At 38.5% G+C, this 26,072-nt stretch overlaps 1 protein-coding gene across 2 annotated transcripts in view; it reads left to right on the top strand.

Moving 5' to 3' along the window:
* SLC39A11 (solute carrier family 39 member 11) overlaps positions 1-25,468 on the top strand; it is a 337,353-nt gene extending 311,885 nt beyond the window's left edge. For both annotated transcript variants that reach the window (XM_034412722.3, XM_034412723.3), the window contains exons 8-10: positions 19,529-19,627; positions 21,909-22,067; positions 23,858-25,468. In XM_034412722.3, the coding sequence (XP_034268613.2) occupies positions 19,529-19,627; positions 21,909-22,067; positions 23,858-23,936 (337 nt within the window). In that variant the 3' untranslated portion in view covers positions 23,937-25,468. The remainder of the gene's footprint in view (positions 1-19,528; positions 19,628-21,908; positions 22,068-23,857) is intronic.
* Positions 25,469-26,072: the final 604 nt, after the last annotated feature.

Genomic DNA, 26,072 nt, shown 5'->3' with positions numbered 1-26,072 from the left:
TGACAAAAAAATGTTATAAATCTCATTCATTTCACCACAAGATATCGCAAACAGCCGTAAATACAGGCCAGTTGCTGAGTGTCCAAAATGCAATGACATAACCGGTGGGGGCAGCCATTGGAACAGAGATTGGACAGAGAAGATAAAACTGCCCAAGTTGAAAGAAAGAAACCAACCAACCAGATATCAGTTACATTTGGACGGTTGGGCTGAAATTAAAGGTGATAAATTTTTCTGGGTAATAGTAGAAGAGAGAGGAAACATGGTGACTCTGGATAGCTGCAACACAGCAGGTAGAGTGTTCTCTAGGGGTGTTATCTAAATTCCCCACAACAACTACCCTGTGAGGTGAGTTGGGCTGAGAGAGAATGACTGGCCCAAAGTCACTTAGCCAGCTTTCATGCCTTAGGTAGAACTAGAACTCAATATATTAATATTAATAATCACTTTAAAAGTTTAGTTTTAACACAACAAAAATGAAGCTTTTATCTTAATTTAGCTGGACCCTTTCCAAGGATCTAGCAAAAAGTGAAATGCTTTTCATGCCCCCCTCATCTCCCCTCCACATCTGCCTGGACTATTTACATTCTATGAAGAAAGAACTTTTTGTCATAGCATAAGACCAGGTCCAGTCACAAGTGGCATTTTATGCACCAAGAAGAAATTATTCCATTGTAGTATTCTCTGGGCTCAATAAAAATCTAGTCTTTGAGGGACTGTGTGAAACAAATTGTACTGGGCATTATTCCAAAGAGATCTAAAGAATTTTATTTAATCATATAAATTTTACATTCACTCAATTATACTGTCTTTTCCTTCTCTGTTATTTGCTAATGCATGTCTTCATATTGTCTTAGCAGATTTGGATTTTCTTTTTCAGAGTGGAAGAAATGTGGTTTGCTAGTCCATGTACAATAATTTGACAATAATTTTTTTTAGAAAAGAATAGATGGATTAAGATTTTCAGTTTTCTGTGGATTTGCAAATACAGATAGTACTTGGTTAATCTCCACCTATTCAGCAACCATTCAAATTTATGGTAGCAGTTAACGAGGGGTACTTACAACACATCCTTCTAATTGCAAGCATGGCAACATTCCCACATCCCCTTAAAGAGCATGGTAATGTTGTTTTCATTAAGATGGTGATAATACATGCCTGGGAAGAGAAATGAAATTAAGTGAATCCATAAAGCACTGCCCATATGTTGTCCTACAGTAAAGCTATAAGGACAGGAGCACTCCTAAACTATGGAAACAGTTTATTATTGAGCCACTGGGCTGAACAAATTTTGCCAGCCTACTTTTCAATTGATTCAGGAATTAGAAGGAAGCACATGAACACCTGACATCTGCAGAGAAGATCTCTAGATTTGTCTGAGGTTGATTTTTTGTTTCTGCAGCATGTTTGCTTTTATTTATTTTAATATAGCTTATCTTCATTTGTAAGTTGTCTCTGATCACAGTGGCTTTCAAGAGCAGAGTATAGTGACATTTTCTATGCCTATACTTCCAAATTTTTATCAGAAGGAAAAAGCAAATCAATTCAATGCAAATTAAAGTTGGTAGTACACACACAGATATTACCTGTTAACCAACATACTTAGTGTAGCCCTTTGTAACCAAAATGAAAAGAAGATTTTTTTTAAAAAAAAGTTTCCCTTCCCTGCCTGAAAGAGATTTTTCTTTTTCTCAAATGGTCAAGTAGCGGCTGTTGGCAAGAAAATATAAATTTGCCTGATAAAAGACACTGGAGAAATGACACTCAAGATTACCCACAAGGAATGTGCAGGAGGGACTAAGAAAAGTTGACCAGGTTCTGTTAGTTCAGCTGATTGACTCAATTTTTTTGAGAAACATATCCAGTTGGACAAAAATCAAGATACTAGTTCAAATGGTAGGCTTTCCATTCATTTCATTTGGGATGTTTTGTACAATTGGTGAAAAGAAACCATGCATTTACAGACACTCAACACTTTTATTACCTTTTAAAAAGGAAGTTTTACTTAAGATTTTCATTATCATTGACTTCTGCCGTCAGCCTCATAGGAATATCCTATGTGCCAATAATTTTTTTTTAAAAAAAATAGAAGCAACAGAAGTATTTGTTTGGATGTATGATTCTGGATGGACTCTTTTAAATACTTATGGATTTTGTTCTCAGTTTAAAATCTAGAATGTTCTTAACATTTCTCTGGATCTTAGTCCTATTGTAACTTGCATGTAGCTTGCTAGATAAAAGAGGCTGTGGATGCTTTGAAAATGTTTCTGAAGAAATACTTCAAACCTCATGAGGTAACTACACTTCTCTGCATGAGTCCAGATTCAGGATGCAAATTTAGGATGTCTTACTTCCAGCATGAAAAGCTGAGGAGGGCTAAGATATACTTTGCATGGAGTCACAAATCATTAAACAATAATGCATTTCCATTTGTTTTGGATTGTTGGGTTGTGGGAACTTAACCATTGTAATTTATTCAGTAAATCATGGTCAAGCAATCCATGCCCCCAATCCAAGCATCCGTTCTGTGTGGTCAGAAGGTTAACTGTAGCTTCATAGGCATCTAAGTAGAATCTGTGATGATGTCACAGCACATGTGACATTGCTTGCCCCTCTTTGGATGCCCATGAGTGGTACATGTAGCCATCCTTCTGTTTGATTTTTCTGGTAGTATAACCAGAAAAATGTTTAACTGCATCAAAGCCTGATCTTGATTTTTTGGCAAGACAGTTGGCCATATAAGAACACTCAAACCTCCTTTCTCAGCCAACTGCTTTTCATAATCTGTTCCCTACCTGTCCACAGAAAGTAATTTTTGAAAATGAAAGTTTTTTTAAAAAAAAAAATCTAGACATAATTTTTAAAATTTGTTAAAGGTTGATCTGGATTTAATTTGATTTGATTTGATTTGATATATGTAGCCACCCATCTCACCAAACGACTCTGGATGGCTATAAAGATTGGTCTAAAAAAATTAATTTCTCAGTAGGGGTGTTCACTGGCTGTTGAGGGATGCTGCTGTTTTCTTACTGAAACATGCTTTTCAATTCCACATTCAGCATATAGCTCTTTGAGAAGCTGGCCTATCCCTATCCAGTGAATGAAGTCCCAGCTACATGAGATAAATATACGAACAAAGGAGAGGTTGTATTGAAAATGAGTTTAAGGAATGCGTTTGTGATTGTGATTCAGATAACAGAGGACAAAACATACATTTACAAGTACTATTGAAAATATTTTAGATAGAGATTGAATTCTGCCTTCAGACCACCCAGTTTTAATTCACAGAAAGAAAGTGCTTTCTTTTCTATTGAAATAAAATATTTTAATAACCTTTACAAGGCTTTAAACCTCTATCCAACTCTAGACCTTCTTGGGATCAATGCTGCTGCATCATTAAATTGTACTTTGTGTGTGGCCTTGCCAATGCTAACATGCAATTTATACTTTGAGGAGGAAAGGGCATTTCTAAGGAGCTAAAGGCAGCAGGCTTTCAGAGGAAAGTTCTTTTTAAAGCAGTTCCAAAAATAGTATGAGCTTAATATTTGACCTCCAGCTTGCCTGCCTGGCCTGGCTATAGTAAAGATTTCTTTTTTAAAACAATGCCACAGAGAATAGAAAGACTAATAATCAAAAGCCAGATAATTTGTATTGGGATCAGCAGAGAACTGATGAATTATGTGCTTTCTAGTTCTCAATCAATTAGGAATATTTTGATTACTCTTGCTGTGTTACTTATTGGACTTAAGTCCAATACATGGGTGGCCAACATGTGGCTTAAGCATCACATATAATGTGATGATGGGTAAATGGGCCATTATGAAGCTTAAGTGACTAAATCTTCTAATGGTAGATTTAGACACTGTTGTTTATCCCTTGGTTTGACAGACAAGAAGTCTAGGCAGAGGAGCTTGGTGTACATCTGTAGGGTTTACTCTTTGGAGCCCCTGGTACATTTGCAGACAGCAGGTCCCTAACGCTTAGTGCTTAGCATCTGTGTGAATGAGTGGAAAAGAGTCTCATCAGAATTTCTGATTAAAGACTGTCAATCTCTGTGGCAAAGTTTTAAACTAGATGGGCTAATGGTTCAATGAATGCAAAGATGAATCCTGTGTGTGTCCTTACAAGAATTTGTGGCTGAACCATGGTGGCCAGAGATTTGCTTAGTACTGGTCTAAAATCACAAGTACAAAATAAACGCACCTAATCGCAAATGGCACCAATGCTATTTTATGGTGCTGCTTTTCCTAATGAAAGACATGGAAGCAGTAAATGTGCCTTTTCCTAATTGTGGCTTCCTGTATGTTGCTTTTATATTAATCCAAGTTTTTGAAAGCAGCTATTTGACTATGAAGTAGCTTTCCATGGAAAACATTATGGTAGAAATATTTGGAGGCCCGAGGAAGCAAAGCTAGGTATAAAAACAAGGTATTGCTGAATTGGGTTTGGCATCTGATTAGACAGAAGGAGACAACCTCAGATGGCAACTGTTGGGGCAGGAATGGTATGGAGAGGTTGGAATAGATGACCACTTATGCTAGAGGTCTGCTTTGTACCCCCCTAGCAAGTATTTTTACCTTGAGTGCAAGGGAGGACTAGTCAGTAGGTGTAATGGTGTGTGTGAATGGCTTTGGGAGACAGCAGGGAGAGCAGCAGACTGGCAAGCAGCATTTCAGAATAACAGAGTTTGAAGGGACCTTGGAGGTCTTGTAGCCCAATCCCCCTACCCAAGCAGGAGACCCTATGTCATTCCGGACAAATAGCTGTCCAATCTCTTGTTTAAAAACTCCAGTGATAGAGCACCCACAACTTCTGAAGGCAAGCCATTCCACTGATTAATTGTTATGTCAGGAAATTTCTCCTTAGTTCTAGGTTGGTTCTCTCCTTGATTTGCAGTTTGCAGAAGGAAAGAGGGCATGGGAAGCACTTCAGAAGGGACCCTTCCTAGTTTTCCAGAGAGTAAAGGAGAGGCAGAGAGAAATGCTTTCAGACTGGCGAGATTGGTTAATGTAATCATACAATAAAAATAGAGCAGGTGTTCACTGATGTGCTTCCTGGCTGAAGTACCTCAAAGGGCTAACATCAATCTCAGTCCTGCTGGGGACTGAGACATCTTTTACATGCTGCTTGTACAGTCTGTGACTCTTATTCTTGTCTCCCAGGGTTATTCGCACATACCATTACAGTAGGCAACAATGTTTACACTAGGGTACACTAGGCCATCCTCTACTAGAGTACCCAGCAGACGTGAAGAAGAAAAGCTCATTGAAGCAGAATGGCCAATTGGTATCTTTGGCCATTCTGTCTTTGCACTATAATCTCTATAGCTCCTCATCATTAATTTATGAAAAGTGTAAGTCTAAGCATCTGGTGGTTTCTGAGTTGCCAACTCCGGCCCTTGATCTTTTTCACAAATGTTTTCCTCTTCCTTTCAATAAGTCTTTATGTCGAATAAGGGCCTGCCCTACCATTAGGCAAAGAGAATTGGCTGCCCCAGGCAAATGATACCAGAAAGTACTTGCAACCCTGGCAGCTCTATATGCTTATTTCTAAGCATCTCCTGCAGGGACAGGAGCAGGATGCCAAAGTTGTTCCCCACAGGAAAATGCAGTGAAAAGGGATGTATGCATTCAGTTAGCAAATATTCATCTCCAAATCCTCTTGAGTTATTGGTTTTATACAGCTGTTCTCTTTAAATAAATGAAAAACATTTGCAAAATGATTAAACACAATCAAACCGGAGTGAAATGCTACCGGTTCGGACCAGTTCGGCTGAACCGGTGGTCGTGGTGGGTGGTTCGGAGAACTGGTAGCGGCAGCAGCGTGAGGCTCCGCCCACCCACCCGGATGTCATTTTTTACCCTCTGCGCAGGCTTTACGCATGTGCAGAGGGTCCAGAATTGTACATGGTGCTCAGAGCGCACACTTCCGAACCGGTATGGAAGGTAAGTAGATTTCACCCCTGAATCAAACCATCTAACATAATTATATCCAACATCATTTGATAAAAGCAGGTTAAAGCAAGTTTAAAAGCTGAGAGAGTGAAAGGCTTTAAATATATATAAATGAATTGGAGATAATGAATTCACTGAGTCATTGGAAATTTGCTAAACTTGCTAAAATAAACAGAGTTTTATTTATTGAAGCTAAAAAGAATCACCACTTCTGTTTCATTCTTCTTGTGCATTTGGGCAGTGTGAAAACAGCCTGTAATTATGTACACTGAAATAATAATGATTATTAATATGGTTGGTTACAGTCAGCCAGATGTTTTGTCTGTATTTGGCATTTTTACCCATCTACTGAGTCCTTCCCTAGAATCTAGGATAGGCAGATGTTGTTTGATGATACCAAAGGTAGTTGACAGTGATGGCTAACCTTTTCTAGACTGCCCAAAGCGTCCGAACCCCCAAAATGCAATGCGTGTGCGCCCTCCCATACGAGCCCCTGTGCATGCGAGCGTCCCCCTTGCACATGCCCCACTCCGCATGCTCGCACAGCCTCCCTGCACACACCCCACACGCATCCCGCCCTCTGTGCATACATGGCAGAGACCTGAAGACCAGCTGGCCGGCAGGAGGCACGCGTGCATGCGAGGCAGAGCTGAACTGGGGCGACGGCTCGCATGCCATCAGAGAGGGCGCTGTGTGCCACGTCTGGCACACGTACCATAGGTTCGCCATCACGGTTGTAGGATGTAAGCTATTCCTGGCTCCCTGGATCTCTCAGCAGCTTTTCATACCATTGACCATTGGTATCATTCTAAACTAGCTGCAGGGTTTGAGAACAGGGGCCACTGTTCTCCAGTGGTTCTCTTCCTTCTTCAGTAAAGAGTATTTAATTGTATTTAAATTACAATTAAATGCAATTGTAGTTCAATTGTAGTGCAAAATATTATATGATATTATCATTCAGACTTCTATTATAAAAATCAATATCTTTATTATGAAAAAATGTTTTTATTACTTCTTGATAATTTTGTCTTTTTTAAATATGGATTTAATTCAGTATAGAAACCTAGACTCCAGACTCTTGTGAGGCAGAACTGCAAAAGATTGGGAAGCATTGATAACATTTCTCTGAAGTTCTTTTTCTGTGCTTGTCTTATGCAAGAGAGCTGACTTTTTTTTTTTTTTTTAATTAAAAAAAAGGGGACTGGGGAGGCGAACTTTGCATGTGGAGGCAGCAGGGTTTAACAGGTAAGGCAAGTATGGGGAAGTGCTCAAGGCTTACCAGAGGAGCCCTTCCCACCTGCAACCCTGATCAAACACCTTGACAGGTAACCAGAGTGGGAAGCCATGACGTAATTGTAGAAACCCCAAACAATCGGCCCTTTCATGGCAATACGATAACAATCAAAACAGTACGTTAAGGTACCAGCCATACAAGAATACACATGCATGTAGGGAGTTGAAGCCAGAGTGAAAAAGGGCTTTTTAATAATATGTAGCCTACTTTCATAATCAGCCTACCAAAGAATAGGCCTTTCAAAACAAGGGTTTAGGCTTACAGAAGGCTTTCTGTGCCTTGACCTTTCAAATACGTGGGGATGCCAAATTCTTTTCTTTGCCACTTTTTATAGAAGCACAAATAGAGATCTTCAAGGTGAGGCCATGCCGGCAAAATAGCTATGTAGGGTTAGAGAAACCAGTAGAAAGATGCCCATTTAAGATAGGCTAATGCTTATAAAATAAGATACTGCTTAATATCTATGAGCCAATTACACAGATACAGAGCTGGCTAATCAAAAGATAAGGAATATGGAGATGCCACCAGCTGTTTTTCCTTTTTTGAGTACACACTGAAGAATACTCAGTAGCACTTGCTTTTTTCTAAGGCAAATACTTGTTTTTAGCACTGATGAGACAATACCAGTATAAGATTATATAAAATTACTAGCATATTTTACTAGTATATGTAAAGCATACTAAAAATAATGTAAAACAGTATATACTATTTTTACTACAATATTTACTACTATAAAAACACTAATATATTTTGAATTAAGAATATGTATGATACCTTTATGCCTTGTCTGCAAAAAATAAGCTCTTTAGAGCAATGGTTTAGATTTCCTGCTTGGCCTTGTCCGGGCTCTAAATCTATATAAGATTGGACCCAGCTGGTACCTGAATAACAGAATTAGGGTGGGGACAATTCAGGAGCCTGGACAATTGAGGACACTTTCTGGACTTCCAAGGACAAACCATTTCTATGTGGTACCCAACAAGAAACCAAAAGCCCCTCGTGGAGGTGACCTTGAAGTCACCAGGAATCAAGCTTGCTTTGAAGAAGAATTTATTACTACACCATTTCTTTAAAAAGCATTTACTTAATTACTATCCTACAGGCTGTAATCATAAAATCAGGACTGCTGGCGATTAAATTTCTAAATCAATTGTGGTCTGAAGAAATGTTGTTACATTTTTTAAAAAGTGGCAAGAATTAACGTTATATCCGTATCCTCACAATGACCCACTAAATGGGACTCTTACCAGTCTTACTGAAATTAAAGTGGTTGAAATTGACAATTTATTTCAAACCATTTAATGATATCCCATTGCTGCAGCGTAGGCAACCTCTATAATTAATTTCTAAGGTTGACATTTAGATTCTTACATGAGAATTTCAGAACCAAATTTATTTTTTGGGGGGGAGGGTTTTGTATTAGGGCGGGGTTAGTTACAATTTAAAGACTACCCAACTCCAAATGACTCTGGGCAGCTTTATCTTCTAAAAAAAGAACATTTTAAAAAAGGAAATGGAACTAGAATCTACAAGACAAACTAGCAGTAAAAACATTCTACAAGGGTTCAAACAACATGCTGCTTGAAAGCCTGGGAGAACAGCCACACATTTCGATGACTTTCTGAATGTCATCAGGATGGGGAACAGTAAAATTTGAAATGTAAAATTTGTTACTACTGATTCTGTGGGCGTGGCTTGGTGGGAGGGGGGGTAATGTGACTGGGTGGGCGTGGCCAACTTTTTTTCTTTTACTTTTCAAAGCATTTTTTCTACAACCTCTTCAGCCAAATAGGTTGTTTAAAAAATGCTTTTAAAAGGCTCTGACGATCCCAGCTGAGTTGCCTGATCGTCAGAGGCTTTTGTTTTCTTTTAAAAGCATTTGTTTTGTTTTGCTTTTAAAAGAAAAAAAAAGCCTCTGACAATCAGGCAACTCAGCTGAGATTGTCAGAGTGTTTTAAAAGCATTTTTTCTACAACCTCTTTGGCCGAAGAGGTTGTAGAAAAAATGCTTTTAAAATGCTCTGACGATCCCAGCTGAGCCGCACGATCATCAGAGGCTTTTTTTTTTTTTACTTTTAAAAGCAGTTTTTTGGCTGAAGAAAAAATGCTTTTAAAAGTAAAAAAAAAAGTCTCTGATGATCGCACGACAGCTGGCCATGGGGGAGGGGGGGAGGGATTTTTGCTACTGGTTCTCTGAACCACCCACCACCATCGCTACCAGATCAGGCGATCTAGTCCGAACCAGGAGCATTTCACCCCTGATAGGGAACCATTACTACCCTGAATGTCATCAGGGTAAGGAAGTCTAAATGTGGTGGGGATGTTATACTAGAAGGTGGGTGCTGGGAGAAAGTTCCCAATGGCTTAATTGGAGACTTTAAATTTAATTGCATTTGGAATGCAATACCAGTTGAAGATATTGCATTCCAGGTATAATTCTGATTCACAAAAGCAATTGGAGAGGGGCAGTCCCTCAAATAGCCAGGGCCTATTGCATGTAGGTGAGAACTAGCATCTTGAATTTCACCTGCAATGCAACTGGTATCCATTGCAGCTCAGGGAGCCAGTGGCATCACATGGACAGACCACAGCATGTAGAGCATTTTACAGTAGTTCATTCCTGAGCTGTCTAGGGTGGGAGTGACTATAAAAATATGAGTTCACATTTGCATTGACTTTGCTTATTTAATTTGAGCATTTTAAAAGCAGGAAACTTGAATACTGCTGATAGTTTTGATTTTGGCAGGTTTCACATTTAAAATAGTTTAGCCAACGTAGTATTGCAGGTTGTAGGTCTGTTGCAGCATTTTAAAAATTACTAGTTATTAAATGTGATCAAATATTAAAATTTATTGCTATTTATAGGGTGCTCTTTGCAGAATAAGCTGCATACAGGTAGTCTTCAACTTATGACAGATCACTTAGCAACTGTTACGATTCCCCAGGGCTACTTAAGACCAGGATTCAAAGTTCCTACAGCTTCCCTCCTCCTGATCATAGTTACAGCCATACGCAGCATCCCAAAGTTATAACACCATGATTTATGACATTTTTTTTGCCGGCAATAAGCATTTACTTCCAGTTTCTGGCCAAAAGTGGCCATTGCAGACAATGGATTCCTTAATAACTGCCACTTTCACTTAACAAACACCACAAAAAAGGTAGTAAAATTGGACACAGTCACATGGTGACTCATTTAATGACTCAATTTACGACTATAATTTCAGGCTCAATTAGGTTGGAAGTTGGGGACTACCTGTATCGATGTATGGGATGCATATGGTTGGCCTCCTGGAAGCTACACTTTCCATTTAAACCATACAGCATCCTCATCCAACTCTTGAGAAAAGCCTGTTTAGTAATGCTGCCACCAGCCCCGTTACTTCCCTGCCCTCTACTCGGACAGAAAGAAGTAGCAATGCTCCTATCTTTTCTTTTTTCTGCCCAGCCAATTTGATCCAGAAGGGATGGATTAAACAATGTCATCCCCAGAAGTGCACCTTATCTATGCAGCGTTTGCCTTCGGGAATGGAGTCGTTCCACAATTTTGGAGATTTCCATCCTACTGAAGTTTCAGAGGGCAATGAAGACCTGGCTTTTGCTAGGAGGATATTTCCTCTTAGACGCAGTGATGACATCAGGGTTTTTTGTGATTGTTGTGCTATCTTTGCTGCTTTTGTTGTTGTTGTATTGTTTCTCTTGTTTTATGTTTTCTTGACTTCTTGAGAGTTGGGCAGTATGCAAATCGAATGAAATAATAAATATATAATCTGTAAAATAAATCGGATCAATGGTCCTTAGCTTGCTTCCAGCTCAAGATGCATGGGTTGATGCTTTTTCTTAACTGGTTTTCAGATGGGGGAGGGGAGAAGCAAAATGGAGCTGGGCCCTCTTCTTTTGAGGAGGAGGAGGAAGCAGCACTGGGCATCAGTCCTTAATGGCTTATGGTTGTTAAATAATGAGCTGTGATGTATGGTCCTATTGGTCTTCCTCAGAAGACAGATGATCTACTGGCCTCTTTGGAGAAGGACAACTCATTTGGTAACTGACGCTGCCTGACATTTTCTCCTCCATTATTTTACAAGGCCATTAGCCCTGGGACTTTGTGATTTAGATGGTAGAAGAAGCAGCAAACATCCCACCTGCTTCTTCACTCTTGCATGCCAGCCACCAAATAGAGTCAGATATGTTATGCCTGAGGTTTTGTAAAGAATGTCCAATTCTTTAAAAGTTCATCTGCCTCAGTAGCAGGATTACTGAAAGGCCTCTTGCTTTGTGCTTGCTACTCGTCTCCCTCTGCTATACTCATAAGGAAATATTGGGAGGGTGTTATGAATCAACATTGTCCTGAGCAGACTGCAGTGTTGAATGCAATTTTCCTGGCATGTGCAAAATTTGAAATTCGCCATCATATTCAGTTAATAAATACCATTGTGGGTCAGATGTCAAGTACTGTGAAATCTGACTTTTCGCATATCATGTCTAGTTGGATGTTGAGTAAGAGGAAATGGGAGTGTTCAGAAATAAAACACAATCTGCAGAGGAAAGAATTGAGTGATGCATTGTCTTATTCCTTTCGAGTTGTCCTAATGACATTGATAAAGATATACTTTTATATCTTTGGAATAACTTTGTAAAGCTGTCCTATCTGGCCACATGTTATTTATTAATTTAGATGCTGTTCTTCCTTTTCTATTATTCAGAGTTTGCGTCTGTTTTCTAATGTCTGAATTGTTTTCCTGTCTCCCTGGTGTTCATAGACTCATGAATTCAGTTGGCAGCTGTTCTTTTCAAGGTGTTATTTGCTGTCCTAGAAGTGTGAACATCACTTTGTGCAATTTCATAAAAGAAGCTGCTGCTTTTCAGTGTATTGTAATCCTGTTTATATTACGACACTGGGCTTTTGGTATGCGCGGTGTTCGGGGGGGGAGGGGGGTTGATGCATTTTTTTAAATAATGTCCATTTCCTTCCTCTGCCATGTGAGGGAGCCTTCAAAGAGTTTCTTTCCTAATTCTTCATAATGGATCTTTTGTTTTCCATAAAACTTTGGTGGAGTTGTGATCTTCCCTTGTGCAGAGTTAGGAAGCAATCATAAAATGAACAGATGGTATTTACATAGCACCAATCACAAAAAAGTTCTTGTTCAGGCATTTTAGAGAGAAACCTTCTTCACTGCATTAAGCATACCATCACAAGAAATTCTTTTCCGGTTAACATGCTTTTGTACACAACTGAAAACAGAACTCCTTTCTCTTTCCCATCATTGGAAGGTGCAAGTTAAGCAAAGGACCAGGGGAGCACCTTCTTAACATTACAAACCCAGTTATGGATAGCCCTGCAATTGGCAGTAATTATCATTTCATACCCAGATTAATTCCTAGGAAATCTTACTGGTTCTGATTAAGCACAGGGTAGCGTTCTTTATGTTATAGCACAGGTTCAAAGTATTTAAATAAATAAGTTAAGTCATCATCCTGTACATCAGAGAACAAGCCTACAAGAACAGAGTAATTTTGGATTCCAAATGTTTTGGTAGTAGGGTATTCTTAAGGAAACCTTTTTTACTCTTTGGTAAAAGTACTGTGGCCTTTTAAGACTCTTCACAGTAGGATTTTTTTCCTACTATTAAAACAATAAAGAAACCAAGATTGCATTTTCCAGTCACACATCCTCTGAGGAAACTGATGATTGCACTTTTCAGTGTGGTTTAAAAATGCATGAATACTAATTCCACAAACCTATCTTCCAAATTAATAAATAGGTTTTTTTTTCCTCCAATTTTTATTTATAAGTACAAACTAAACAGAACAATGAAACGTACAAAACATAAAAACATATAAACATCCATTTCAATACATGTCCAGTTTGTCGCAACTATAATATACATTTCTCTTTGTATTTTGACTCTTCCTTATTTGGTCATTCCCTTTTGTCTATCTACTATTGATCTTTGTTGACCTATGTCTGTTCTTTGTTTCCATCATATTATATTTGGTCATTTTGTTTACTTCCTATTGCTTCATCTCTTTCCTATCTTTCAACCAACTATACCACTTTTCCCATACTAAGTAAAAGTCATGTTCTTCCCTATTTTGTAATTCCTTTGTGAGTCTATCTACTTCCGCACATTCCATAATTTTATTGATTACTTTATCTGGTGTTGGTATATCACTACTCTTCCAGTGTTGCGCGTATAGTATTCGTGCTGCTATCATATGTATAATTAAATAGGTTGTTTCTTTTTCATAGTATCCATTCACTATGCCTAATAAGAAGCTTTCTGGTCTTAGTTCTATCTTTTGGTGTGTTATTTCCTCTATTTGTATTTTGATCCTTTGCCAATATTGTTTCGCTATTGGGCAGGTCCACCACATATGGTAATAGGTGCCTTTGTGGTGGTTGCATTTCCAACATGTTGATAGCGTGCCGGGGAACATTCTTGCCAATCTGGCTGGTGGCAAGTGCCACCTATAAAACATTTTATAGAGATTTTCTTTATAGGGTACAGACATTGTCAATTAATAATAATAAATAAAAATAAATAAATAAATAGGTTTTATAATTCAACCCTAATTAAATTTCAAGAGCTACTAGAGTTACAGTGATAGTGACTGTTGCCCCAAGAAGGAACTCTTGGTTGCCATCATGGGAGCAGAGCAGTCTCTAGGAGTGCAGTGGCTCCTCTTTTAATTATTATCGTAGCCCCCATCTTGACTATTTTAGATTTCATTTCACCCTGACACACACATACACACATACACCCGGCGATGCTGCTATCCAGAGGGTTGAGTCCTAAGGAGCTTCATTGAAAGGAGGCTACATTACTAGAAGATCTAAAGAATTAGCTGTAGACTAATGTCTACATTTGCTAGAACCCTCTTTCTAAAAAAAATGGGTTCCAAAAGAGGGACTCTCTAATATTATTCATTTCTAAGAACTTTGTCCCAATTATGATTTCCCAGGAAACATTTTACAGAACGGGCTGAAGATCCTAGCTCATGTTGTGAACTGAATAGCTACGAGGAAGGGATGTTTGCAGAGAGATTATTGAAGCAATTATATGGCCTTGTTAATCTTTGCCAAGCAGTGTCTCACCTTGTTCAGATGCTCTGTCGGAGAAAAGGCCCTATCTGGGTCCTGAATCACTAAAAAGCGAGTCCAGAGACCTGCTTTCGCTACTCCCAAGCTAAGGCAGATCCTTCATAACTCTCATCCTTATATTTTTATGCTTGTATTTTCATGCTTAATCTTTTGCTGTTGAATTTAAGAAAAGGTCCTTCATCTAGCTTTAGGATATTCTTTTTACAATTAAATATATTCTGTTTTAACAACAGATTTGGTTTATTAGTTTTTGTAACTTGGGTGTGGTTAGCTAGCATGGAAAAGAGACATAGAGCCTGATGGTATTTTGGACTAACAGCCACAGAGAAATTCTTTCCAAATCTCCGGAATACTGGCAGTAAGTGGGACTTTAAATGTTGGCAATTCCGTATTTAAAGAGTGTTTGTAAATTCCAAAAAGCAGTTCCATTTGAAGATGCCATCGTTTGCATTATCAGACACTCCCTGAAAGTCAAGAAAAGAAACACAAATGTATTTTCCCTTAAAAAATAAGACCAAGAAGGATAGGCATTGTTTGATTCCCTGTTTCATCAAGATGTTTAATGTATATAATTAGCTCAGCTTTTGCCTAGTTCCTTTTGTTTTCCTGTTCAGTCATCATCACCTAACTAACCCATCCTTTCTCTAGAGGACAAACCAAAACAAAGATTCACCTAATTACTCTTTCTTTTTCTTTTTCTTTTGAAGGCAATAACTAGAGCAAGGTCAAGACAGGCTTTGCCTTCTGGTAGGGGAAAGTGGCAGTCTGTGGTTTGTTTTAGCACAGCCTCTTCCATTCACATTTCTCTCTCCCACTCATTAGTTTGTTGTGGTTGGAGCTAGTAATAGCTGTTTTGTACTAAGGAGAGGCAGGGGAGGAGGGGAGCGTGGAGACAGCAGCTCCCCTGTTTTCTTGAAAAGATGATTTTTCCCTCCTCCCCTTCCTTCCCTTGATTCTCATCAGTTTGTCCTGGCCTCCTCCTTTCTGTCAGCTGTTAAACAGTTAAGCAACAGGGAGTGATTTTTTTTCCTCCCCTTCCATCCCAAGTCTTGTTTTGCTAATAGGAAGAAAGAGTTTAATCTGTCAGAAAGGATCTCTCTTGCAGCTGTTGCATTTTCTCTGTCTGAAGAATGAAGCCCCACTTTGTGAAGAGATGGGAGGCTCCCGGTAAAGGAAAGAACAGAGGGCACAGAAGGAAGCCCTGCTGTTTTTCAACTCCATATTTCATAGGGGAAATCTTCCCCCAGGGTAGATCTTTGACGCCACCAAAGATGGAGATAATTGCTTCTGGTGCTTGCCGGAGGCTGTCTAGTGATGAATCAAGCTGCTGCACAATCCCAAAGGATATATAAGTGGATCTATTCTGTACTCATAGGTGGCATTTCTTTTCAATCAGCACATCACACAAAGCACTACCCTTTTGTCCATTACTGAGCTCTGTTAATGTGTCAGAGACTGCCCCAGAGCTCAAGCGTTCCATCAGTTTTCCCATTCACAATTCCCTAAAGAACAGGAAAAGCATGTCCTTTATATAACACAGCTGCCTGCACGCATGAGCTCAGTAAAATCTGCTAATATTTCCTTTCTGTGCTGTAGGTGCTGCTAAGTGAGATTGAAAGTCTTACTGGCCTGCTCCTTTAATTCAAGAATAGCTCTGCCATATATCCCAAATAATATATGTACTGTACAGAACTGGTCATCCAGTCAGGAGAATGGGGCAAGTCTACACAGACAGAAGTTGCACATGTATACTGCACAGAAGATACCTTTAGGAAAGGCAACTGTGCTAACCTTTCAACATTACTGTAGGTGTAACTGGTTGGGTTTTGAATGGCGCTTGGCTTAGGTTACTTGGACTGAAATGATACCGTAAGTGTGTGTGGCATAAGGGGTTACTATAGGGCATGACTGAGCCTTGTAGGTAGAGCCTTGGAGAGAACAGAAAGGTTTGCGCCACTCTCATCCGGAGCCTGCCCTCTGGCGTTGTTAATCCTTCATGCTTGAGAGTAGCAAATTCCACCATCAAACAGGGAAACTCAAGAAGAGGAGCTTAAGTTTCCTTCAAAATTCCATTTTAGGAAAATTTTGCAAGCAGGCATCCCACCGTAGAGCAAGTGGCCCCAGTTTCATAAGCATTCATTCAGCAGCATCCATGCCAAGCACGTAATGTAACAGGCACTCTTTTTCTCCTATACCACCGATGCTGGAATGGAATGAAACTCAAACATTTGCTGGTAAAGCTCACTTCTTATTAATACACCCTTCTGTTCTATGAGAACAATCGGGCTGATTCACTCAACATTTTGTCTGTAACCTTTTAGAATTTAGTTACTTTTAATCCCCTGACTCTTTCTTGGAAAGTACCTATAGGGAAGTAACATTTTATTATTCCAAGTACAATCATTTTCTTTCCAAGAGTTGGTTTTTAAAATATATCTTGTTACAGTTTTAGAAGCAAAAAAAATGTGATAAAAAATTGATTGTGAGGGGTATGGGGACATAATCACAGTTAAATCATAAATAGCATGATAGCGTTATTTTGCAGAATAGCTGTGATATAAGAAAATACTTGTCTCCAGTTTGCATATTAATATTTGTAGAGATATGACTGAGCAATCTATTCTTACTTTCCCTCTTCTGCTCTCCCTCCCTGAGTGATCCATCTATTCACCTACTACTCCTAGTGATTATTGGTAATCCATTCTTGGCTTCCTTTTTTTTTTTTTAACACAACATGTTTAGATGCAAGCAGTATCTTGTAATGGAAACTCAGCTGCCAGAACTGAGCTCCTCTGAAGAATAGAGGCAGTGAAAAGGGTACAAGGCACTACTGGTGATGGAAAGGAAAGGGCAGGTACATTTTATGTGCATAAAGCACTCTGCAATTCTTTGTTCATTTATCCTTTCAGTAAGCCAGTAACATAGATTCTGCAGAGATTGTGACTTGCCCAAGCCCACCCAGTGAGTTTTGTGGTTGGAAAGAGATTACAATCTAGATTTCTCACATTAAAATTCAATATTGTGTCTACATAACCACATTGCTCTCTTCTTACCTCTTCAGATGAAATTTGCTCAAATTCAAAGCTACATGTCTATTTTAAGGACAATTAAATCTTGGCGGTTTGACATTCCTAGAAAAATTATGTTCCTACTCATTGGCAGTTAAGCACTGAATAGATGAACTGTTAGAACCTTACTTGTTAACCTTGGTCAGCTGTCTTTTTAAAACATTGTTATCAGTTGTAATCAGTTAGTGTTTAACAGTACATTAACAACTTTAAGAAGCTTATTGTACATTTCAGCCATTAGATTTGTTTATATATTATTAGAAGGTTTCAAATCCAGGCAATACATTTGCCCTTATTTTAATAAGCCTGTATATTCAAGAGCCAAATTAGAAGATATAAAGCATAAAGTAAGTGGATGATTTATTTTCTTTTGACAAAGGCATGTATGTACATTCTGTTTTCAGATATCCTAGCCTATGTCTGTTAAGCAGTACCATCAATACTTTTCTTACTGTCTGAGTGTACCCATATTACCTTCTACCTTTTAAGAATACAAATACTGTACTCTATGTTAGAATAATGAAAGTTGTGCACACTTTCTTCCAGTCCAAGAATGCAATTTTTTAATTGAATTTTTATTTATTTATTTTGTTGAGTACATATTAGATAATATATATAAGTATAAGCATGAATTGAATACATAAAATGAATACAATTAAAGGGAACATTAGGGCAGGGTAGAGACGGTAGAGTTGGTAGGTAGAGATGTTCAACCTAGAATGTCAAAGACATCAGATTTTAGAAATTGCAGACTACTCAATTCTGTCTAAACAAAACAAAACAAAACAAAACAAAACAAAAAACAACCCTCACAAACCAGCAATTATCTAGACAAAATATATACCAAAAACCATCTTACAGAAGGTTGCATACAGAAAGGCATGTGGAAGGGGCAATTGTGGTCAAAACTACAAAAATAAAGTGATATGTAATACATAAAATGAATACAATTAAAGGGAACATTAGGGCAGGGTAGAGACGGTAGAGATGGTAGGTAGAGATGTTCAACCTAGAATGTCAAAGACATCAGATTTTAGAAATTGTAGACTACTCAATTCTGTCTTAACAAAACAAAACAAAACATACAGAAAGGCATGTGGAAGGGGCAATTGTGGTCAGAACTACAAAACTGTGTTCTAGGGCAGGAATGGAAAACTTTCAACCTTAATCTAGCTACAAAGCCTTAAATCCCCCACCCTTTCAAAGTCCTTTTGATCACAAGTAGTCAATCAAACTATCTGAGCTGCGTCTACTGTTTCCTCTTTGAAGAAAGAAGACTCATGCAGCCAAAGTAGAGTTGAGCTATCTCAAGAGAGGCAGATATTTGATATCTGGACCTGCTGTAGCTTTGGGAATGATTGATGTGGCTTGCTTGATCACAGAAAATTCTTCTGTTCTTTGGTGGTGTTTGGAAAGAGTTTATAATTCATATATGGACACTCATGAGTGTGATTACTTTTTATGAATGTAAAGAGCTCCAGATTCCCACTGCTTCATTCTTGCCTACTCTATATAATTTTGTGATTCTCCACCTCTAAGTGAATCTTGTGAGGAATTTCTTGAAGTATCCAGAATGGGACATGTTGTTTGTCTATGTTTACGACTTAGCTCAAAATACACTTTTGGAGACTAGAGCAAGTTAGTTTAAGCCTCAATATCTCGGTATCTTTTGCCCTGTGGGGAAAAAAATATTCAGTGTACATTAGGCAACGTTAGCCTCAGCACCTTTCTTACCATTTTACAATGCCATTTTTTCCCCTTTTGTTGTGGGGATGTTTTCGGTGTGTGCTTCAGCTCTTTGGAATTCAACAGAGTTAGCTATTTTAAGCTTGCTTTTTTTTTTTTTTGACAAGTTTTCTCTCCACCCACCTCTATGTCTCTTTGCCTCCCAGAGGCATTGTTAAGTTGAGGAACACTTTGAAGATGAAAATCATGAGCTGGATGCCAAGCATTACTTATTACATTAGGCCTCAAGGGCTAAAAACATTGACATTAAAGAGATGTGTTTAATCATAAGGATTTCTTTTCCAGTAAAGCCGATCCTTGTAACTTTCCCCCATCCTTATACAAACATCAATGTTATATAAATCTGTTTCATTTTATTCGTATAGGAATTTAGCCATTGGGATTGGCATTCAGAATTTTCCAGAAGGGCTGGCTGTCAGCCTTCCCTTGCATGGGGCCGGATTTTCAACATGGAGAGCCTTCTGGTAAGCAAGTCAGATTGTTACTCCGGTGTTTCTTTGTGTTTTCTTCACTGTTATCTGCTTTAATCGTAGAACTATTGCTGAGCACATTGTAAGCCGCCCTGAGTCTTCGGAGAAGGGCGGCATATAAATCTAATTTAAAAAAAAAAAAAAAAAAAAAAAAAACTAAAATGCATAAAAATGGCTTTGAGTCATACTATCCCTCTAATGCAAGGAAAATGCTGCTATTTCTGTTGATAGTTCTCAAACTTTTTATTCAGTGAAACAATATGGTCCCTGAAGAGCCTCTTGTGCAAATGGAGTTTTCCTGCCAAATATTTTACAGTTTCATTGAAGGCATTGTTCCTAGCTTTTTACCAAAATGAAGGATAAAGGACAGCTGCAGGTAGTGATCTGAAACTTAAAAAAAAAAACACCAATAGCAGTACAATCTTCTTGTTTCTTTGATGCTCCATGCAAAAGGAATAATTTTTCTAGTCCGTCTCACCATTGCCTGAACTGGGTAAACAGTAGAATTGAGGGAGAAATTGCCAATTTTTTTCATAGCGTTCGCTGCCTACAAATGAAATAAACTGCTGGGTCACACTGGGCTTTATTTTTTTTACTGTCAACTGATCCAGACCTGATCATGTTTATCACATGTTTGTGATAAAGTCAGAGAATTGGGCACCCTCCAAATGTTTTGGGTTTCATCTAATAGCACCAATCAGCATGGTTAGTATCAATGAATGGTTGGAGTTATAATTCAAAATACACTCAGTTTTCAACACTGATCCTGATGTCCACATTCTAATGCTTCAATGAATCTACATCTGAGGGTTCATATGAGGACCCCTCGATGCCTCCATACCCTTTATACACATCCCGTAATGCGGCTTTATTTCTCCCTGGTTGGTCTGTCATATTAATTTCCTAATTTTTGCCCCCTTCCAGTTTTATCTATTGATTTGAAATTTTGATTTTTTTAAAAAATTCATAAATAAATTTGAATTGTAATAACTGCAACAAGTACACATTCTCCAAAGCTCTCAAATTGCTCTCCCACTAGTATAGCATGCTAATGCATCTGCATGCTATACTAGTCAGAAACCTTCTGGTGAAGGGAAAGGGTTCAGTGTCACCAATTGAATGCCTTCTAGATGTGTTAGGCCAGAGGTCAGCAACCTGGGTCCCTGGAGCCGCATGTGGCTCTTTCACCCCTCTGCTTCAGCTCCCTATCACTCAAAATTTGAGTCACAACCGCCAATGTGCGACACCCACCAGCACACAATTTATTGAGCTTTTCAACCCCCGGTAGGCCAACCATGGATAAACCCAAGGGAAAAAAAGTTTCAGAAGAAAACAGAATGTTTAATTCAACTTGGTTGAACAAGGACCCCTTGGTAGTACAGGGGTTTAAGGTGCCCTGTTATTAAGCTGCTTAAGACCAGCTGCCTGTAATTACTGCAGGGTTCGAATCTCGCTAGGCTCAAGGTTGACTCAGCCTTCCATCCTTTCTAAGGTAGGTAAAATGAGGACCCAGTTGTGGGGGCAATAAGCTGACTTTGTATAAAATATACAAAAGGATGAAGGCTATTGCTGAGCACATTGTAAGCCGCCCTGAGTCTTCGGAGAAGGGCGGCATATAAATCAAATTAAAAAAAAAAACAAACAAACAAAAAAAAAAAACTACATATGCTAGTTTTGTGGCCGCTCAAGAAATAGTCAGGCACGGGAAGGGTTTTGTGGCTCTCAGTGTTTTCTTTTTTCAAATGGCTCTTTGAGTGTTTAAGGTTGCAGACCCCTGTGTTAGGCCAATTGCATAAGAAGATGCAGAGAAGATGAGGGTCCTCACTGGGATTTTAGATCTCTTAAGTGATGTGGAGCCTTTAACCTCCTGAAAGTTTTGTAGAGAAACGAAGTGGACCACGTAAATTAGGAATATTACACTCTGAGACAGGAGCGAGAGAGAGAGAGAGAGAGAGAGGAACAGAGAGGGGCTGCCTGATGTTCTCATCTTTCCTCCAGAGCTTTTGGTCACTTCTCAGTCTAAAGGAGGGATGACCTCCTAGATGTTTGCTCAAGAATGACTTGGAGAAGTTTCTGTTTGTTTTTCAAAGGCTGATAAACATCCCTGACCCCAGGGAAGAACTTTGCAGAGAGAAGGGAAAGAGCTGATCTTATATTGACTCTGAGTTCTCCAAACAGTGGCAGTTGGGGGGGGGGGGGGGAAACCATCCACTGCATATAGAAGGAAAGAGATCCTCTGTTTCTTGAGTGACATTTTGCTCCACTTGCTTTACAGGTATGGGCAGTTAAGTGGCATGGTGGAGCCCCTAGCTGGCATCTTTGGTGCTTTTGCCATAGTGCTAGCAGAGCCTCTCCTCCCATATGCTTTGGCTTTTGCTGCTGGAGCAATGGTGTATGTAGTGATGGATGACATCATCCCAGAAGCACAGATCAGGTGAGGAGCTGGTTCATTTGCATCTGATCAACTTTAAAATCCTAGAAGTACAATGCAATCTAATCTTCTTAATTGAATGAATTTTTTCTTTGATTAGTAAATAATCATTAGTAAGTAGTATTCAGTAAGTGGTAATAATCAGTAATTAGTAGTAATCAGCTTAATAATTAGTATTAATTTGATACTACTCATTAGTAATTGATAATTATCTACTTAGTAATAATCTACTTAATAATTAGTGACAGTCAGAGGTGGTATTCAGCCGATTCGCACCGCTTTGGGCGAACCGGTAGTGGCGATCGCAGGTGAGCCTGCCCACCTGCCCTGGCTCCAAGTTGTGCTATTTAGGCACGTTTTCGAGGCTGGGCACATGCACGGAAGGTGCACGAGTGAGCAAAGTGCATGGACAGAAGGCTGGGCGTATGCACGGACAGCGCGCTCGCGCACGAAGCGAGCATGCATGTGTGCGGCGAATCGGTGGTAAAGGTAAGTGAAACCCCTGGTGACAGTACTACTAAACAGTAATTAGTAATAATCTACTTAGTAATAATTACCTCTTTGTTGACCCTGTACTGTTGACCCTCTACACTTATATCCAGAATGCATTATTGAAGCAGTTAGGAGCAGCAATTAACTGAAAAATCACAACTTTCATTAGTTTGAGGATCAACTTCATCAGCACTTGACTGGAGCCAACTTTAAAAAAAAATCAGAAATTACATTCTGTCTTCAGTAGACTACTTTATTTTGGAAGGACACATAATTGTTTGTTTTCTGCAGTGGTGAAGGGAAACAACCAGAGCCTTTGTGTATCAGTCAGATGGGTCACAAATGGGCCAAATGGCTTTCTCACTGAGCACAGACCACTCTGGGTAACAATCTCATTACCAGCAAAGCAGAATGTTTATGTAACATCTACAGTACTGCAACTTCCACCTCTCTCCAACATTGTAGGGTCCTTCCATATTTAAAAGGACTGATCTGTCTTCAATTCTTGCTTGATCTTACCCAATAAAGAAAAGTGGTTGCTTATGTATAACTGCAGCTCTCTAAATGGCCATCTTGACTTCAAAAAAATCCACCTAACCTCCACATTGAGGTCTGAGGATATCTGATAATTTTCTGAACTGACAGTTTAGACATGAATGCTACATGTCAGGTAAAGCTCCTGCTAGAAAATCATAGGCTTTGGAGTACTATATCAACAGTAGACTGTGTAAGTGTGGAGCCCAATATTTTAATTTCACAGATAACTGTGAACCAAATAATTTCACAGGTAGCAATGTGCATGTTCAGCTTTGTATTTATTCTTATATAATGGCCAAATAGTAACAAAAATTGATACTGGGTATTATGGTATCAGTACTCCAATATCAACAAATACTGTATTCCAGAATCACTTCATGGAAGTAAGGAAAATGTGTGTGTGCTTGAATCAAGATAGAATGAAGTATCCAAGCAGGAAACAGTAATTTGTTACTCCAGCCAAGCCTCAAAATTAATATAAGTCCGTATGGTAGATATAGTGTGGTGAAACCTACGAAACGCACAGGTGTCCTGAAAGCTTTGAGAGCTAAATATTTAAGAATCAATTTAGTCCTTGCAATATGAACAGCTTACACGGAAGGAAAGGTAGAGAAGCTTTTAGAAGGAAGTTGAACACTTTTAGAAATCTTTTGGTTTCAAGAGAGGGAATTTTTTTAAAAAATCTTATAAATTCTAAAAATGTCATTCTTAGCAAAAAACAAAACAAAAAACAAACCATTATTGCCTTTTCTTTTTCTTTTTAGTGGCAATGGAAAGCTGGCTTCCTGGACAGCCATCTTAGGATTTGTGGTTATGATGTCTCTGGATGTAGGACTTGGATAATAAGAAAGAATGCCTTTTCTCAAACTGACCTTCAAAATGCATCGAAATAGGAGATATTGCACAGTAGAAATTGCAACTGGACTATTGTATTGTACATTATTGTGCGGAACTGAGCTGGTATTGATTTAATGATGTTGATTTTTAAAACTTGTCATAATACATATGGGATTGATTTTGGGAAGCAGGTATTTTTGTGCATTTGTCCTTTTGCCCCTAATTAGTTCTCTTTCTTCAAGGTTGTTGGTTATGAAGCGTAATCATGAGTTTTTATGAGTTTTTTTTTAAAAAAATTCTTCTTATTGTTGAGGCAGGTTTCTATAAATGTAACTGTCCAGTGTGGTCTATAATTGATGGTCTTTGCTGTATGTATTGTGTTGTACGGAACAGAGTGGGGTAGCCTCAGAGACCTTCAAGGCTTGTAGTCTTCTATTGACACACAGTGACCAACAACACAGGTGTGTTGAGTTTTTTCTTCAGGGATTTGGAAATATTTACTTTTATAAGTTGCGGAAATAAATAGTAACTTTTTAAAAAAAATAATCAAGAGCATAGATAAGATTTTAGGAGATTTACTTGGACAGCAAGGCTGAATTGCTAATGTGCCATTTACATATCCTGTACTAAACAGTTCTCAGCAGTAAATCTCTGCAGGTGGATCAGAGTCTCTTGACAATGTATAGTTTGTTCTGCATTGTCATTGCAAGTAACAAAAGGCAGTAGCATTTTGTTTCATTGTTTGAACCAATAATAATAATAATATATCTGTTCGAAACATTTTTCCACCTTTGGGTATAAATGTGAAATTGTCTTGTATTAAAAAAAAAATGTATTGAGGAATTGCACTGTCTTTCCGATGGATATAAAGATGGCATGACTCAGTGAAGGTTAATATAAAGAAATCATTTTTCTAACAATCTGACAAATCTATCGTAAGTGTGTGCCAAGGCCCTTGTGTACGAAAATAATATCCATGGGGCCGTACAGTCAGAATACATCTGAAGGACTAAACAATTTTACAGATCCAGCAAAAGAACTTAGTATATGTATGGAATGTATATGGAATGTACATATACATATATGTATATGTACTTTTGACTCAGGACTGTTTGCTTTACATCTCTAGTATTTATTCTTCCAAACGAAACCTTGAGAATTGTGCTTGAAATAGCTCTTCCCAGATGTTACAGTGGGGTTCGTGCAAATGGATAATACTGCCAATAGTAGACCCATTCCTAGCCTATACAGTAGTGGTAATTAGTTAGGCTTTTCTGATAATTCTTAGTGTTCCAGAAGAGATGGAATACAAGATAATCACATCCAGAGTCCTAAGTGAATCCTGTAGAGTAAAACTTTCTAAGAGCCATGCAACTTCACTTAACTGGCATGGATTCATGAACGAAATTAAATTATATAAAATTGTTTCTTCATTTTCAGGAAGGGGTTTGTTACTGCGCACAAAGACCAATACAGAATAATGTTTGTAATTGATTTTTTTAAAAAAAAAATCTGAATAAAAGGGGATCAATAATGTGTGTGGATGTAATGGGCCAATTCTTTATTCTTCTATTTCTATCCCACTTACATTTTCCTGACTTACCAGACTCTTCAGCAACCTTTTAGTATATTACTATTCGGACTCAAATGAATTCGAGTTTATCGGACTTTTGATGTCTCTGTATATGCTGCATTTGGTAGATGATATTTTTATTATGAAAAGATAAGCCAGTGTCCATTTAATCAACATAGTCAAGCTGATTCTACCCATTGTTATTGTTTACTGGCATTTGTAATATAACTGCTTAAAATATCACCCAGTCTGCCTTCCAATCTATAAGGGATACATTGAAGAATGAGCCATTCTTATTAGAAAGTCTGCATTTCTGGCACCAGAAAACATCTGGCCCTTCGTTCCCTTACAGACCCATGACAGATGTTACTATATTCCTTGTTCTACCTTGAGGTGCAAACTGAAAGCCAGTGGGGGAAAACATTTCTATCAGTTGCACCCTTTGAAATGCCTTTCGTGTCTGCGACATCTGGTGTTCTCAATTTGTTCTTTCATAACATGTTAAAAGCAATTTACCATCAGGAGTGTTAGTCTTAGGGAAGATTAAGGCTCTAGGGATCTAGAAATCT

Source organism: Pantherophis guttatus, chromosome 2 (assembly GCF_059756535.1).
Source record: "Pantherophis guttatus breed Tessera chromosome 2, ASM5975653v1, whole genome shotgun sequence".
NCBI classification, from domain to species: domain Eukaryota; kingdom Metazoa; phylum Chordata; class Lepidosauria; order Squamata; family Colubridae; genus Pantherophis; species Pantherophis guttatus.
Note: the sequence above shows the minus strand (reverse complement) of the source record. Positions and strands in the feature narration are given on the sequence as shown.